General features: G+C 44.0%; 1 protein-coding gene across 1 annotated transcript in view; it reads left to right on the top strand.

The window, feature by feature from the left end:
- The window catches only part of TRMO (tRNA methyltransferase O), a 32,195-nt gene extending 21,445 nt beyond the window's left edge, over nt 1-10,750 (top strand). The window contains exons 4-5 of the mRNA XM_040420348.1: nt 2,990-3,568; nt 10,292-10,750. Of these exons, the coding sequence (XP_040276282.1) occupies nt 2,990-3,568; nt 10,292-10,509 (797 nt within the window). The 3' untranslated portion in view covers nt 10,510-10,750. The remainder of the gene's footprint in view (nt 1-2,989; nt 3,569-10,291) is intronic.
- Nucleotides 10,751-16,024: the final 5,274 nt, after the last annotated feature.

Raw genomic sequence — 16,024 nt, 5'->3', positions numbered from 1 at the left:
TATATATATATATTCAGGAAAAATCAACGCAGCACTCTTCTCTTCTTGTAAAAAACGCAGTGACTTTATTCACACGTGATACATAACAGGCAACGTTTAAATCCCCTTCCGGGATCCTTCTCAAGCCAAGTGCACAGACCAACATCCTGCTGGTATCTATATACATATCCAGCTTTCCAATACATGTGTACAACATCGCTTAATCAAGTGATTACAATTAGTGACAGCTGATACAAAATCAAGTGTTCTTAAAAAAATCAGTCCATTCAAAATAAGTAAAGTGTCTTTTCATATTGTGAACATGGTATATATCCCCATACATTTCTTTATATAAAGTGCTTCGTGCCAACAAAGTGCATCTCATCATAAAGATCTATATAATTCATCACATCTTAAAAACAGTGCAAGTGCATTTTAAGACCACAATAAAATCACTTGGCTATAATAGATGGATATAAAGAAAACAACATATTTTTATGTATTCTGCAGATGGATGGTGTTCACACCATGCGTTTTTTTCAGAAAGACAGCAAGCTGGAGGAATTGCATGCTATTGCAGTACGCCTCTCTACCCCGATGAACAGATGAATCTATTATAGCCAAGTGATTTTATTGTGGTCTTAAAATGCACTTGCACTGTTTTATAAGATGTGATGAATTATATAGATCTTTATGATGAGATGCACTTTGTTGACACAAAGCACTTTCTATAAAGAAATGTATGGGGATATATACCATGTTCACAATATGAAAAGACACTTTACTTATTTTGAATGGACTGATTTTTTTAAGAACACTTGATTTTGTATCAGCTGTCACTAATTGTAATCACTTGATTAAGCGATGTTGTACACATGTATTGGAAAGCTGGATATGTATATAGATACCAGCAGGATGTTGGTCTGTGCACTTGGCTTGAGAAGGATCCCGGAAGAGGATTGAAATGTTGCCTGTTTTGTATCACATGTGTGAATAAGAGTGCTGCGTTAATTTTTCCTGAATATACATACCCGTTGTCAAGGGGCGAGACGCGTGCACCGGACAAGCCCTGAAAGTGAGTGCTGCCTGAATTCATATACTAATATATATATTGCACTCACCTAAAGAATTATTAGGAACACCTGTTCTATTTCAATCACATGGCAGTTGCTTCAATGCATTTAGGGGTGTGCTCCTGGTCAAGACAATCTCCTGAACTCCAAACTGAATGTCAGAATGGGAAAGAAAGGTGATTTAAGCAATTTTGAGCGTGGCATGGTTGTTGGTGCCAGACGGGCCGGTCTGAGTATTTCACAATCTGCTCAGTTACTGGGATTTTCACGCACAACCATTTCTAGGGTTTACAAAGAATGGTGTGAAAAGGGAAAAACATCCAGTATGCGGCAGTCCTGTGGGCAAAAATGCCTTGTGGATGCTAGAGGTCAGAGGAGAATGGGCCGACTGATTCAAGCTGATAGAAGAGCAACGTTGACTGAAATAACCACTCGTTACAACCGAGGTATGCAGCAAAGCATTTGTGAAGCCACAACACGCACAACCTTGAGGCGGATGGGCTACAACAGCAGAAGACCCCACCGGGTACCACTCATCTCCACTACAAATAGGAAAAAGAGGCTACAATTTGCACGAGCTCACCAAAATTGGACTGGAAAAATGTTGCCTGGTCTGATGAGTCTCGATTTCTGTTGAGACATTCAAATGGTAGAGTCCGAATTTGGTGTAAACAGAATGAAAACATGTATCCATCCTCTGATGGCTACGTCCAGCAGGATAATGCACCATGTCACACAACTCGAATCATTTCAAATTGGTTTATTGAACATGACAATGAGTTCACTGTACCAAAATGGCCCCCACAGTCACCAGATCCCAACCCAATAGAGCATCTTTGGGATGTGGTGGAACGGGAGCTTCGTGCCCTGGATGTGCATCCCTCAAATCTCCATCAACTGCAAGATGCTATCCTATCAATATGGGCCAACATTTCTAAAGAATGCTATCAGCACCTTGTTGAATCAATGCCACGTAGAATTAAGGCAGTTCTGAAGGCAAAAGGGGGTCCAACACCGTATTAGTATGGTGTTCCTAATAATTCTTTAGGTGAATAAATATATATATATATATATATATATATATATATATATAATTTTTTTTTTTAATTGATAGAGAATATTCACATGTAGCTGCATCCATCGCATATAGGAAATCTTTATTGTGTTCAATTTCATTAACAAACTCATTCAAAATGGCATAAAAAATCTATAACAAATTCTAACTATATGGATTGTAAATGTCTGGATATACAAATCTGCAGTTTGCCCTCCTATCCATTGCAGATTCTTGTCATACATGCAGAGTAAAGGGCTTTCCACTGCAAAATCAGGGCTGCTGAGAGTGGAATCTGGGGCAATCAACTGATGGCCCCAGGAGTGGCCTTTTGAAAGGGGTTGCCTCTAATGAGACAACCTCTTTAAAGGGAGTCTGTCACCTCCATATGGCCATAGGACAGTGCTTACATTGTCCTATAGCACACCTATACATGAATGTAATGATACCTTTGTCTTTGTCTTTACACTTGCAGAAGCTGGAAAAACGAACTTTGATTGATATGCAAATGAGCACTCGCAAGTGCCTAAGGGCGGCGTTCACTTGCGAGTGCTCATTTGCATATCAAAGTTCGTTTTTCCAGCTTCTGCAAGTGTAAAGACAAAGGTACCATTACATTCATGTATAGGTGTGCGATAGGACAATGTAAGCACTGTCTATGGCCATATGGAGGTGACAGACTCCCTTTAAGCAAGAGTGTTTAGGAAATAAGCTGTACTATCTATTTAATTTGTATGAAAATGGAGGATATGTATTTTTACTCAAAATATATTTCTATTGCAAAACATGATCCCATGTCTGGGGATTGTACATGGTGAACCTCTCAAGCCTTGGTGAACTTATACTGCATCAGGATATTTGTAATGTATGTTCTTTTCCTCAGGTGACACTGTATATTTGTCTGGAATTGACATGATACAGGGAACACCAGTTATTGACATCAAGCCTTACATTGCTGAGTATGATTCGCCACGACCTAAAGGTTCTCTAAAGGAGTGTCTTGAAGAAGTAACTTCACAGGCGGAAGGTGGAGATGTGTCCAGTCCTGTGTTCCAGAGAAAAAATTCTAAACACAAAAAAAGATCTGAGCAAGATGACAATAACACTTTCTTGGACATAGATGACCAATCTGTAGAAAAATGTGACCTATCTGGCCAAATTTTAGACAATGTGAAAGTAGTGTTGGAAACTGATAATGAACAGTCTTTTGTTGAAGACACTTGCTCCTTGCCGGAGTTTTCTTCCAAACTGCTTGTAGAGGAGAACATCAAGAACCTGAAACAAAGTCCAGACTTACCTGGTCAAAGAAATGGAAGCTTCAGTGAAAGCCAAGACAAACCTGGCACCTGTGACAGTTTTGTTGCAAAATGGGTAACAGAGTCACCCGTGCCCAGATTAACAGTTAGATTTACACCTCACTCAGAAAAAGAATTGCAACAGTTCAAATCATCATGTGAACAGGGTACGGATGCAAAGATTTTAGTTCACTGTTATACTGCCATAATATTAACCCCTTCCCATCATCAACTATTTTCATTTTTTAATAAAATTTTCCTGCCGTAGTGACTGCTCTCCCAATCTAGTCATGGGATGGCTGTTTGTTTACCAGGAGCAGCCCACTCCACGTAAATGACCCCTTAGATGCCATGGTTGCAATTGACCATGGTATCTGAGGGGTTAAAGCAAACCTGTCACATTTAAATTCTGTAGGCAGTATGTTATAGAGCAGGAGGAGCTGAGCAGATTGATATTTAGTTTTGTGGGAGAAGATTCAGTCAAACTTGTAATTTATTCATTTAAATATCTGCTCTTTCGGGACTTAGTTGTCAATCACTGATAGGACTGTCTGCTTGACTTCAAAGTCCTGAAAGAGCAGATATTTAAATGAATAAATTACAAGTTTGACTGAATCTTCTCCCACAAAACTACATATCAATCTGCTCAGCAGCTCCTCCTGCTCTAGAACATGGTGCCTTCAGCTCACAGTGTTCAACGTGACAGGTTTTCTTTAAATGCCCATGATCTGAGCTTACTTGGTTCACGGACACTGCCGGCTGGTGTTTTCTCAGTGGGCGACATCTGCATTTTTCAGAGGGTAAAAATGTTGGCATTAGGATCAGAGTGGGTTGAAAAATGAAAGAACTGATGCTCAAGCCTCACCGCTTCCATCCCATTGCTGACTGCGTCTCTGCTGACAGGATCACGAAGTAAAGACCTTTGGGTATTTGGGCAAACTTGTAAAGCCTACTGCTACAATTTTTCCATGATAAAAAACACTTAATAGGTGTTAATATACACTCAATGACAAAAAATAATGCGTCATGGTAGAAATGTCATGGAAGGGCTTTCAAGTGGCAGTTTTCATCAGTAAATGCTTGCTCACACAGTCTGCACACTTCTTTGACCTGTCCGATTGCCACATTTAGCCAATAGAGCATTTATTTGACCAGCTGGGATTCCAGTTGCGGCATCTTATAAGTGTGCAGGATCTACAGGCCCAACAACATCTGTGAGCAAATGTGTCACCAGATACCATACGGAACCTCTATTCCTCCATGCCCAATCTTATCTCATCTGCAGTACAGTTTGACAGTTTTCCTCAATAAGCTTAACCTTTTGCCTTAATATTGTAATCACTTCTATATCATCATTGCATTCACATATGTAGTTTCATTCAATTCCAACAACTCTTGGTGCAGTATTTTTGTCAGTGAGTGTTTTTCTAATTGTTCTAAATACAGTTAAAGAGAAAAAAATATTTGCCGTTGAGAACACCTAGTTATGTGTAAAAATCAGTGTGTAGGTCTTACCCAAAGATGCTCTTTCTTGATATACTCCAGAAACTTGTTCGGCCTCTTTGTAGTAATGCATCGTGTACTACCCAATACCATGTGAAGCAGAGCGTAGTCGCCTGGTTACAGGGACCAGACTAGCTGCTGCAAAGAGCAAGCCTTGATGTATTACTACAGGTAAGAGGTGGAACAGTTTTGATAAGTGTATTAGGAAACAATCTTTTCTATGCATAATTGGAGGTCCACTTTAAGGGTACCTTTACATTCTGGGAAATTCATGTCAGAAAAATCCAAGGCTGCAGAATCTGCAGCAAGATTCTGCTGCCAAGGATTTTCAGTTTAGATCAAGGGTTAGCTGCTGTGAAACTACAACTCTCAGCATGCACACTTGTTTGGTTTTTCTTGTAAGGCTACTTTCACACTAGCTTTAGCAGGGTCCAGCAGGCTGTTTCGGCAGGGGAACAGCCTGCCGGATCTGTACTAACGTTAGCCCATGCGTGCCGCCGGAAGTCTGCTCTGGCCCCATTCACTATAATGGGGCTGGGCTGGAGATGCAGCCGCAGCACGGCAAACATGTCCGGCCGCCTCTTGGCATGTTTGCTGTGCTGCGGCTGGACCTCCGTCCCGTCCCCATTATAGTGAATGGGTTAGTAGCGGACTTTCGGCGGCACACATGGGCTAGGGTTAGTACGGATCCGGCAGGCTGTTTCCCTGCCGAAACAGCCTGCTGGACCCTGCTAACTCTAATGTGAAAATACCCTAACTCCTGTAGAAGTGAATGGATCCTGGTGGGAGTTGTAGTTTCAAAGCAGTTGGAGTGCTGAAGGTTACTGATCCCTGGTTTACATGTTGTGACTCTGCCTGTGAACTTAGCCCCACTTAGTGGTTGTCCAGCCGCAGGGACTTTGTTAACTGATTACTGCACCAAGTTGTACCTATTGGAAAAAAATCCTGCTCACATGCACCTGCTGCGCCATTCTGGCTCAATAGATCCCTATGTTCCTTTAGAGGTTTTCCAATCCCTGTGCTGTAAACTTTTGGATGGATAGGGTCATTGCACTGCTGCAGCCAATTACTTGCCTCGGCAGTGATGTTTCCCGAAATAGCATGTTGCTTGAACACATGACACCGCTTAGGCTAGTCATTGGCTGCAGTGGTGCATGTAACCCGATCCATCCATCCGGAAGTTTACAAGACAGGGACTGGAAGATCACTGAACGGAGCTGGAATAGAGTATCAAGGAGCAGGTGAGTGAGTTTTTCCAGATGTGCAACACAGTGCAGGAGTCCTCGAAGCTGGACAACCCCTTCAAGCGACACATGGGACAGGAATGTAGAAAATCCATGGTGTTTACAGTAGCAGCAAAATGGAAATCGCATCCACATGCTGCTGAAAAAAAATCAATGCAGAAATTGAGCCGTGATGGGGATTTTATGTCGGCAGCTTGCTGATTTTAAGTTGCAAATTTTCACAGAATCGATTTTACTCTTTGTAATGCATAGTTTGCAATGGATATCTTGTTGAGCATTACGTCTTGTCTGGACATACCCTATTGTTTACATATCTTTTTTTTATTTTAACTTTATAACACTAAACTCAAGTTGTCTGTATGGGTCAGAGCTCCATTTTAAGGGAAGAGTCCTCTTTAATCATTTTCTAACGTGTCATTAATAGCAGTATGTGCCCTATAATCCCTTTCAGTTGCTAGAATGAAGGGGCTACAGCAGGGTCAGCATCCTCCGGACTCCAGCTGGGGTGAAACTATATCTCCCAGCATGCACACTTGCTTGGCTGCTCTCTAAACTCCCACACAGGTGGAAAGAGCATGCTGGGAGTTGTAGTTGCACAGCAGCTGGAGTGCCGAAGGTTGCTGATCCCTGGGCTACAGCATTATGCCTCATTCACACATGAGCGTTTTGGTCAGTGATTTCCATCAGTGATTGTGAGCTAAAACCAGGTGTGGCTCTAAACACAGAACAGTAGCAGATCTTTCCCTCATACCTTATGTCTGTGGAGGCTCCAATCCTGGTTTTGGCTCACAATCACTGATGGAAATCACTGACCAAAACACTGACATGTGAATAAGGCCTCATGCACACGACCGTTGTGTGCATCCGTGGCCGTTGTTCCGTTTTCCGTGATTTTCTGCGGACCCATTGACTTTCAATGGGTTCGTTGAAAACTCGGAAAATGCACCGTTGTTCATCCGCGGCCGTGATCCGTGTTTCCTGTCCGTCAAAAAAATAGGACCTGTCCTATTTTTTTTACGGACAACAATTCACGAACCCATTCAAGTCAATGGGTCCGTGAAAAAACACGGATGCACACAAGATTGGTATCCGCGTCCGTGATCCGTGGCCGTTGGCTACTTTAACACAGACGGATCGCAGATCCGTCTGCATATAAGCTTTTTCAGAGCTGAGTTTTCACTTTGTGAAAACTCAAATCCGACAGTATATTCTAACACAGAGGCGTTCCCATGGTGATGGGGACGCTTCAAGTTAGAATATACTAAGAGCTTTGTACATGACTGCCCCCTGCTGCCTGGCAGCACCCGATCTCTTAGGCTGCGTTCACACGAGCGTGTCCGGATTAGTTCCGGATGCGTCCCGGTGTGTTGCGGCAAACCCGCGCGAGTAGGAATGCAATTGCAGTCAGTTTTGACTGCGATTGCGTTCCGATGTTCAGTTTTTATCGTGCGTGTGCAATGTGTTTTGCACGCGCGTGATAAAAAACCGACTGTGGTACCCAGACCCGAACTTCTTCACAGAAGTTCAGGTTTGGGTTCGGTGTTGTGTAGATATTATTATTTTCCCTTATAACATGGTTATAAGGGAAAATAATAGCATTCTGAAAACAGAATGCTTAGTAGGTCATCAGTTGAGGGTTAAAAAAAATAAAAAAAATTAACTCGCCTTCTCCGTTTGTTCGCGTAAGTCCCGGTCTCTTCTTTACTTCTCAAAAGATGAACTATGGGCTAAAGGACCTTTGGTGACGTCAGATCACATGCTCCAATCACATGGTCCATCACCGCGGTGATGGACCATGTGATTGGAGCATGTGATCTTACGTCACCAAAGGTCCTTTAGCCCATAGTTCATCTTTTGAGAAGTAAAGAAGAGACCGGGACTTACGCGAACAAACGGAGAAGGTGAGTTAATTTTTTTTATTTTTTTTAACCCTCAACTGATCACTTACTATGCATTCCGTTTTCAGAATGCTATTATTTTCCCTTATAACCATGTTATAAGGGAAAATAATACAGTGAATAGACTGTCACCTAGCAACCATGCGTGAAAATCGCACAGCATCCGCACTTGCTTGCGGATGCTTGCGATTTTCACGCAACCCCATTCACTTCTATGGGGCCTGCGTTGCGTGAAAAACGCAGAATATAGAGCATGCTGCGATTTTCACGCAACGCACAAGTGACGCGTGAAAATCACCGCTCATCTGAACAGCCCCATAGAAATGAATGGGTCAGGATTCAGTGCGGGTGCAATACGTTCACCTACCGCATTGCACCCGCGCGGAATACTCGCCCGTGTAAACGCAGCCTCACAGGGGGCTGTGATCCGCACAATTAACCCCTCAGGTGCCGCACCTGAGAGGTTAATTGTGCGTATCATAGCCCCCTGTAAGAGATCAGGTGCTTCCAGGCAGGAGGGGGCAGACCCCCCCTCCCCTGTATTTAACTCATTGGTGGCCAGTGCGGCCCCCCTCCCTCCCTCCCCTGTATTTAACTTATTGGTGGCCAGTGCGGCCCCCCTCCCTCCCCTGTATTTAACTCATTGGTGGCCAGTGCGGCCCCCCTCCCTTCCTCCCCAGTATTATATTCATTGGTGGCCTACCCTCCCCCCCACCTAATTAAAATCACCTTCCCCCATCATTGGTGGCCAGTGCGGCCTCCCCTCTCCCCCCCCCCCCTAATTAAAATCCCCCCCCCCATCATTGGTGGCCAGTGCGGCGTCCCCTCTCCCCCCCCCCCCCCCCCAATTAAAATCACCTTCCCTCATCATTGGTGGCAGCGGAGAGTTCCGATCAAAGTACCAGTTTAATCGCTGGGGCTCCGATCGGTAACTACTTAGCAATTTTTAGAAGCATTATACTTACCTGCGATGTCTGTGACCGGCCGGGCGCTCCTCCTACTGGTAAGTGACAGGTCTGTGCTATAGGCAATGCGCCGCACAGACCTTTCACTTACCAGTAGGAGGAGCGCCCGACCGGTCACAGACAGCAAAGGTAAGTATAATGCTTCTAAAATTGCTAAGTAACCATGGCAACCAGGACTGCAGTAGCGTCCTGGTTGCCATGGTTACCGATCGGAGCCCCAGCGATTAAACTGGGACTCCGATCGGAACTCTCCGCTGCCACCAATGATGGGGGAAGGTGATTTTAATTAGGGGGGGGGGAGAGGGGAGGCCGAACTGGCCACCAATGATGGGGGGGTGATTTTAATTAGGGAGGGGGGGGGAGAGGGGAGGCCGCACTGGCCACCAATGATGGGGGAAGGTGATTTTAATTAGGTGGGGGGGGGAGGGTAGGCCGCACTGGCCACCAATGAGTTAAATACAGGGGAGGGGGGTCTGCCCCCTCCTGCCTGGCAGCACCTGATCTCTTACAGGGGGCTATGATACGCACAATTAACCCCTCAGGTGCGGCGCCTGAGTGGTTAATTGTGCTGATCACAGCCCCCTGTAAGAGATCGGGTGCTGCCAGGCAGCAGGGGGCAGTCATGTACACAGTTGTTAGTATATTCTAACTTGAAGTGTCCCCATCACTATGGGAACACCTCTGTGTTAGAATATACTGTCGGATCTGAGTTTTTTGACGATCTAACTCAAATCCGATGGTATATTCTAACATAGAGGCGTTCCCATGGTGATGGGGACACTTCAAGTTAAAATATATCATCGGATTGGAGAAAACTCAGATCCTATGGTATATTAACTCCTGACTTTACATTGAAAGTCAATGGGGGACGGATCCGTTTGCAATTGCACCATATTGTGTCAATGTCAAACGGATCCGTCCCCTTGACTTGCATTGTAAGTCAGGACGGATCCGTTTGGCTCCGCACGGCCAGGCGGACACCAAAACGACTTTTTCTTCATGTCCGTGAATCCTCCAAAAATCAAGGAAGACCCACGAAAGAAAAAACGGACACGGATCACGGACCTACGGACCCCGTTTTTGCGGACCTTAAAAAAAACGGTTGTGTGCATGAGGCCTAAGGCTTAATACTCTGAGGGATTTACCCATCCAGTAGTTACCCATTTAGCAGGTGCCATTTTGTTTTTGAGCAATTCTAAAATGAATGTAAAGTGCATCGATCTAAGCAAAATCATTGTATTAATCCTCTTTTATTTTTTTTTATTTTTTTTTCACCTTAGGAGAACCGTCATTTCGCTTCTTTCAGTCTGTTGAGGAAGCAAAGTATGCAATAACTAAAATTCTCTCTGCTGACCCTCGATCAGTCTACAGAAGAAACCAGTGTCTGGATCGTCTTTTTTACTTTAGTCTTGATACCATTCACATCACCTGCTGGTTTGGAGATGGATTTGCAGAAGTACTTAAAATACAACCAGTTTCAGAGCAGGTTAAGACCTGATTCACAGGGTTATTTAGAAAAAAAGCATAAACCTGTTTTTACCTTCACATTCATCATGGTTTTCAAAATCATTGAGGTCTGTTTTTGTGCCCAGAATTTGTCTCAGCAGTCCCCCTGTGATTTCCCAATTTGTCACCTGTCCTGTGGATTTTTGTGTGTGTGTGTATATATACTGTATATTTTTCTTCCGTGAATTTTATAAATTTTAATGTAAAATCTGGGGGGGGGGGGGGGGAATTGATGAGTAGCAATGGTTTAAATTATATTTTAATAAAAAAAAAAATGCTTTGCACAAATTTATATTAGGTCTTAAATAAAAACATTTTATATGATTGTAAATTTTCACATCTGTTTTTAAATACACTAGCATAAAATGGAAAACTAACAGAATATGACAGAATATGAACTGCTAGTGGTGTACCCTTTATTTTGGATTCTGCACATGTTGTGGCATCTCTTCTCACCGCGATACAGGCTGACGCTCGGGCATGGTAATGGAAATACAGATGCTGAATATCCTCCTGTGGTATGTCTCTTTAATTGCAATATTCTGGCTAGGATGAAGCCTCCAGAGTAAAACTTTTGACGTGTTTTGGGCTGCACTTGCCCTTTGTCCGAAAGGTATTTTTTTTTGACAAAGGGAAAGTATAGCTCGAAATGCGTCCAAGATTTTACTTGCTTGTATCATGAAAATCAAGAACCTGGTTTATAAGAAGTCCTACCCTCTGGATAGGTCATCAGTATCTGATCGGTGGGGATTAGACACCAGGGTCCCCTGCCGATCAACTGTTTGAGAAGGCATCGGCGCTCCTGTGAGTGCTGCTGGCTTCTCGCAGCTTACCAAGCATAGTGCCATACATTGTATAGTGGTTGTGCTTGGTATTGCGCTGTGCCGCAATTAGAGGGAGTCTTTCACGCAGATTTACCCGATTAACCTAATAACAGTGTTATGTCCACGGCATCCCCCCTATTAAAATAGTGCTTACAGTTTGTTCCTTGCTAGCATCGTTGTGGAGAAAAACACTTTTAATCTGCATGCAAATGAGTCTGTCAAGGTGCCCAGGCGTTACAACGGCCGGTGCCCAGGCCCCTGGGTAATTTTCATACGAAGGCACTCCCCCCTCCGCCGCGTCTGCCTGCCCTTAGCCTCTGTTCTAACCTCCCTCCTCCAGGCCGTAATCCCGCGCATGCGCAAGCTAAACTGCGATGCCCCGGCCCGACAGTGCTCATTCAATGCGCACACGCGCCGATATCGCGTTCATCGGCGCATGCACGGGATTATGGACGGGAGGAGGGAGGTTAGAACAGAGACTAAGGCTGGGTTCACACTGGGCGTTGCAGGAAAAGGTGCCGGTGTGTTGCGGGAACATGCACGATTTTTCCGCGCGAGTGCAAAATATTGTAATGTGTTTTGCACGCGCGTGAGAAAAATCGGCATGTTTGGTACACAAACCCGAACTTCTTCACAGAAGTTTGGGTTTGGGATCGGTTTGTGTAGATTGTATTATTTTCCCTTATAACATGGTTATAAGGGAAAATAATAGCATTCTTAAATACAGAATGCATAGTACAATAGCGCTGGAGGGGTTAAAAATAAAAAATAAAATATTTAACTCGCCTTAATCCACTTGCTCGCGCAGCCGGCATCTTTTCTGTCTTCTTTGCTGTGTACAGGAAAAGGACCTGTGGTGACGTCACTCTGGTCATCACATGGTCCATCACATGATCCATCACCATGGTAAAAGATCATGTGATGACCGGAGTGACGTCACCACAGGTCCTTTTCCTGTACACAGCAAAGAAGAAGAAGACAGAAGAGATGCCGGCTGCGCGAGCAAGTGGACTAAGGTGAGTTAAAAAAAAAAATTTTAACCCCTCCAGCGCTATTGTACTATGCATTCTGTATTAAGAATGCTATTATTTTCCCTTATAACCATGTTATAAGGGAAAAAAATAATGATCGGGTCTCCATCCTGATCGTCTCCTAGCAACCGTACGTGAAAATTGCACCACATCCGCACTTGCTTGCGATTTTCACGCCGCCCCATTCACTTCTATGGGGCCTGAGTTGCGTGATAAACGCACAATATAGAGCATTCTGCGATTTTTCACGCAACGCACAAGTGATGCGTGAAAATCACAGCTTATGTGCACAGCCCCATAGAAATGAATAGATCCGGATTCAGTGCGGGTGCAATTCTTTTACCTCCCGCATTGCACCCGCGCGGAAATCTCGCCCGTGTGAACTCAGCCTAAGGGCAGGCAGATGCGGCGGAGGGAGAGTGCCTTCGTATGAAAATGACCCAGGGGCCTGGGCACCAGCCGTTGTAACGCCGCCCCTGGGCACCTTCACAGACTCATTTGCATGCTGATTAAAAGTGTTTTTCTCCACAACAATGCTAGCAAGGATCAAACGGTAAGCACCATTTTAATAGGGGGAATGCCGTGGACATAACACTGTTATTAGGTTAATAGGGTGAATCTGCGTAAAAAGACTCCCTTTAACTTGAATGAGGCTGAGCTGTTCCTAGGCCACGTGACACATGTCACTCGGCCTAGGAAAAGCAGAGAGAAGGCCACAATGCTAACAGGAGCACATCTGCCTTCTCAAACAGCTAATCGGTGGGGGTCCCAGGTGTCAGATCAGAGGATAGGTCATCAGTAAAAAAAAAATATCAGAAAACCCCTTTAAGACTTCCACAGATCACATATGGATGACATACAGGGGGATATTTATTAAAACTGTTGTAATGGAAAACAGGCATTTTTCAGAGCTCCTTTGAATCTTATCTGGTTGCTATGGACAACTAATACAAACTTACACAAGTTTTCATAAATTTCCCCCACATTCTCCTAACGATTTGCCTCCAATGTCATAAAAACAAACACCTTCCCGTCCAAAGCCGTACACCCAGGGACTAATGTATGTGATCAATGACACGGGTATTTTCAGGCTCCCCCTGACGAAGATGGAGGGAGCTGGAGTGTGTGTGCAGCAGCCTCTTTATTCCTGAATAATACAAGGTTGCCGCACATTAGTTCCTATATAGTAAAATCCCCATACACTTCAAAAGTAAGAAAAACTATACAAGTGTGGTATTATCGTAATCGTACTGACCTGGAGAAAGAAGTAGCACGTCAGTTTTCCTGTAAAAACAAACCCCATAAAACAGCCGGCGAAATTGCATTTTTTATCCAATTTCATCTCATTTGGAATTTTTTTCCAGCTACCCACTACATTGTATACAGTATTAAATGGGGGAATTAGAAAGTGCAACTTGTCCAGCAAATAACAAGCCCTCATACGGATATGTGAACAGAAAATTAAAAAAAGTTAGTGGCCCAGTAAAGGCAGGGAGTGAAAAACAAACAAACAAAAAAACTGTGGGATAAGAAGGGTTAAGAGTCTTTTTTGTGTTTTAGGCCCTTTTTTTAATGGGTAATATTATTGGGCACTGTCCAAGTTTAGAACTGGTAGAACTCGCATCAACAACTGGCATATTCACTTGGGTGATTTTCCATAGGTACTATCAGTCTATATAGAGGAAATCACGCAGAAGAGTTCCATACTGCTCCTCTGAAAGAGGCCTTAGTGGGAAAAATTTAAAAAGACAAACCTACATCTACTGTGATTGTGTAGCAACACAATAATACAGTAAAAAGTTAATTTTATAGGCGCTGTAGCTATTATGAGAAAGCTTCAGTAATGTACTGTATATGGTATACATACATTTCAGACTTGTGTGATTTATTTGTAATGTATAAGAATGGCCACTAGATGGTGATATAAGAGTAGTTGATTGAAGTCGCACTGCTTTTCCAATTATAATCTTGCTGTGCAAGGGAAAGATTGCAGCTCCTGACTTGGCTTTTCATCACATCACTGCAGCACGTCAATGTTAGTTAGAGAAAGGAAAAACGCAAGGCAACAAATAGAAAAAAAATTGTTGAATGTACTGTATATATTTGACATTGAATAACAGGTTGTCTGGTTTAATGGAGAGCAGCTACAAACCGTGTATTTCTCTCTGGCGGACCTGGCTGGACATTGCATTGTGCAGAAGGACTATTGATTTCAAAGAGGACAATGTAATGTTTTACTTCTCCTGTTGTGGTGCTGCATGGCATTTTAATACTTAGGCCTCTTTTAAATGAGTATGCAGGTGCTGTCGGTGAAAAAGTAATGTTTTTTTTTTTCCATGAGTTTTCCTTCAGTTTGCTTCAGTGTTTTCTGAAAATCAGTTCTTGCATTTTTCCCCCCACACATGTAATCAGTTTTTGATACGTTTTTCATGCAAAAACTGAAGAATAACACTCAACATCTCTTAGCAACCATCAGTGAAAAACACATTGCATTCGGATGTCTTACGTTTTTCACGCAAGTCCCATTCATTTCTATGGGACCAGAGCTGTGTGAAAAATGCACCATATAGAACATGCTGTGATTTTTCCTGAACACAAAGATTATGCGTAAAAAACAACGCTCATGTACACAGACTACCACGTCTGATATGGCAGGTAACAGACGTGCTCCGCAGAGAGGAGGAAAGGAGGGTACCCGTTCACTATGGAGAGGGAGGAGTGGTGACCCCCTAACTCACCTAGCACTGGCACCTGGCTGCCCTGACGTCACTAGACGGGCTGCTCACCTGTACGACGATCACGTGCCTCGTCCCTGGCTTACCCTAAAATAAGCCCTAGGTAGTGAGTAGGGCGATGGGAGCACTAGTCCTCACCCCTGACACCTAGGGTAACAACAGGGAAAGGACAAACAACACTAACACCACAAACAATCCCCAACGGGAGACAACAAACAGAATCGGAGATCCGACAGCACCAGTTTCAACTGTTCCAACAGCAACTCCACCAGAGGTCAGAATAGAAAATATGGAAGAATGGTCTATTCCCTTACGTCCTACCAGCAGCACAGATGGGGTTAACTGCCCCCCGTGGACTGGTAGGACCGGCGGAATTTTAATGAGCCCAAAGAACCAATGAACAAACTCCAGCTCCCCTAAAGGGAGGGGATCACCCCCTAGCCCACCGTGTTTTTTTCTGTCCTTTGGACAGGTGGACTGGCGAATTTCTCTCCCCTTTCTTTTGGGAACAGGAGGCCGTATTTTTAATAGGGTTTTTTTTCTGAATCCCCCATTTGTCTTCTTTTTTTCTAGAGTCGGCTGCGCTTATTGTTGCGCTTTTTATTTTTCCCCCCATTGGACCTTTTGGCCCTGCGGTTTACCTGGGGGTAGTGCGGTACCATTGCTTGGTGGTGTGCACCCCTCCTGTGCCGCGCTCTTCCCGGCGCTCCGATGCCGGCGGGGCATGGGCGCCGCCATGACCAGAAGTGACGCGCGGCCGGCAGCGACGTCACTTCCGGTTTCTCTGTTCCGGCCGGCGGCGCTTTCTAAAAAACCTGCTGCCGGCCAGATCATTTTTCACAGGGCGGGGGAGGTATTCCTTTTATTATTACAAATATAAGGTTTATATTAGATTAAGTCTGGATTCACATAAACTG

This window comes from Bufo bufo, chromosome 2 (genome assembly GCF_905171765.1).
Source record: "Bufo bufo chromosome 2, aBufBuf1.1, whole genome shotgun sequence".
Lineage (NCBI taxonomy): Eukaryota > Metazoa > Chordata > Amphibia > Anura > Bufonidae > Bufo > Bufo bufo.
Note: the sequence above shows the minus strand (reverse complement) of the source record. Positions and strands in the feature narration are given on the sequence as shown.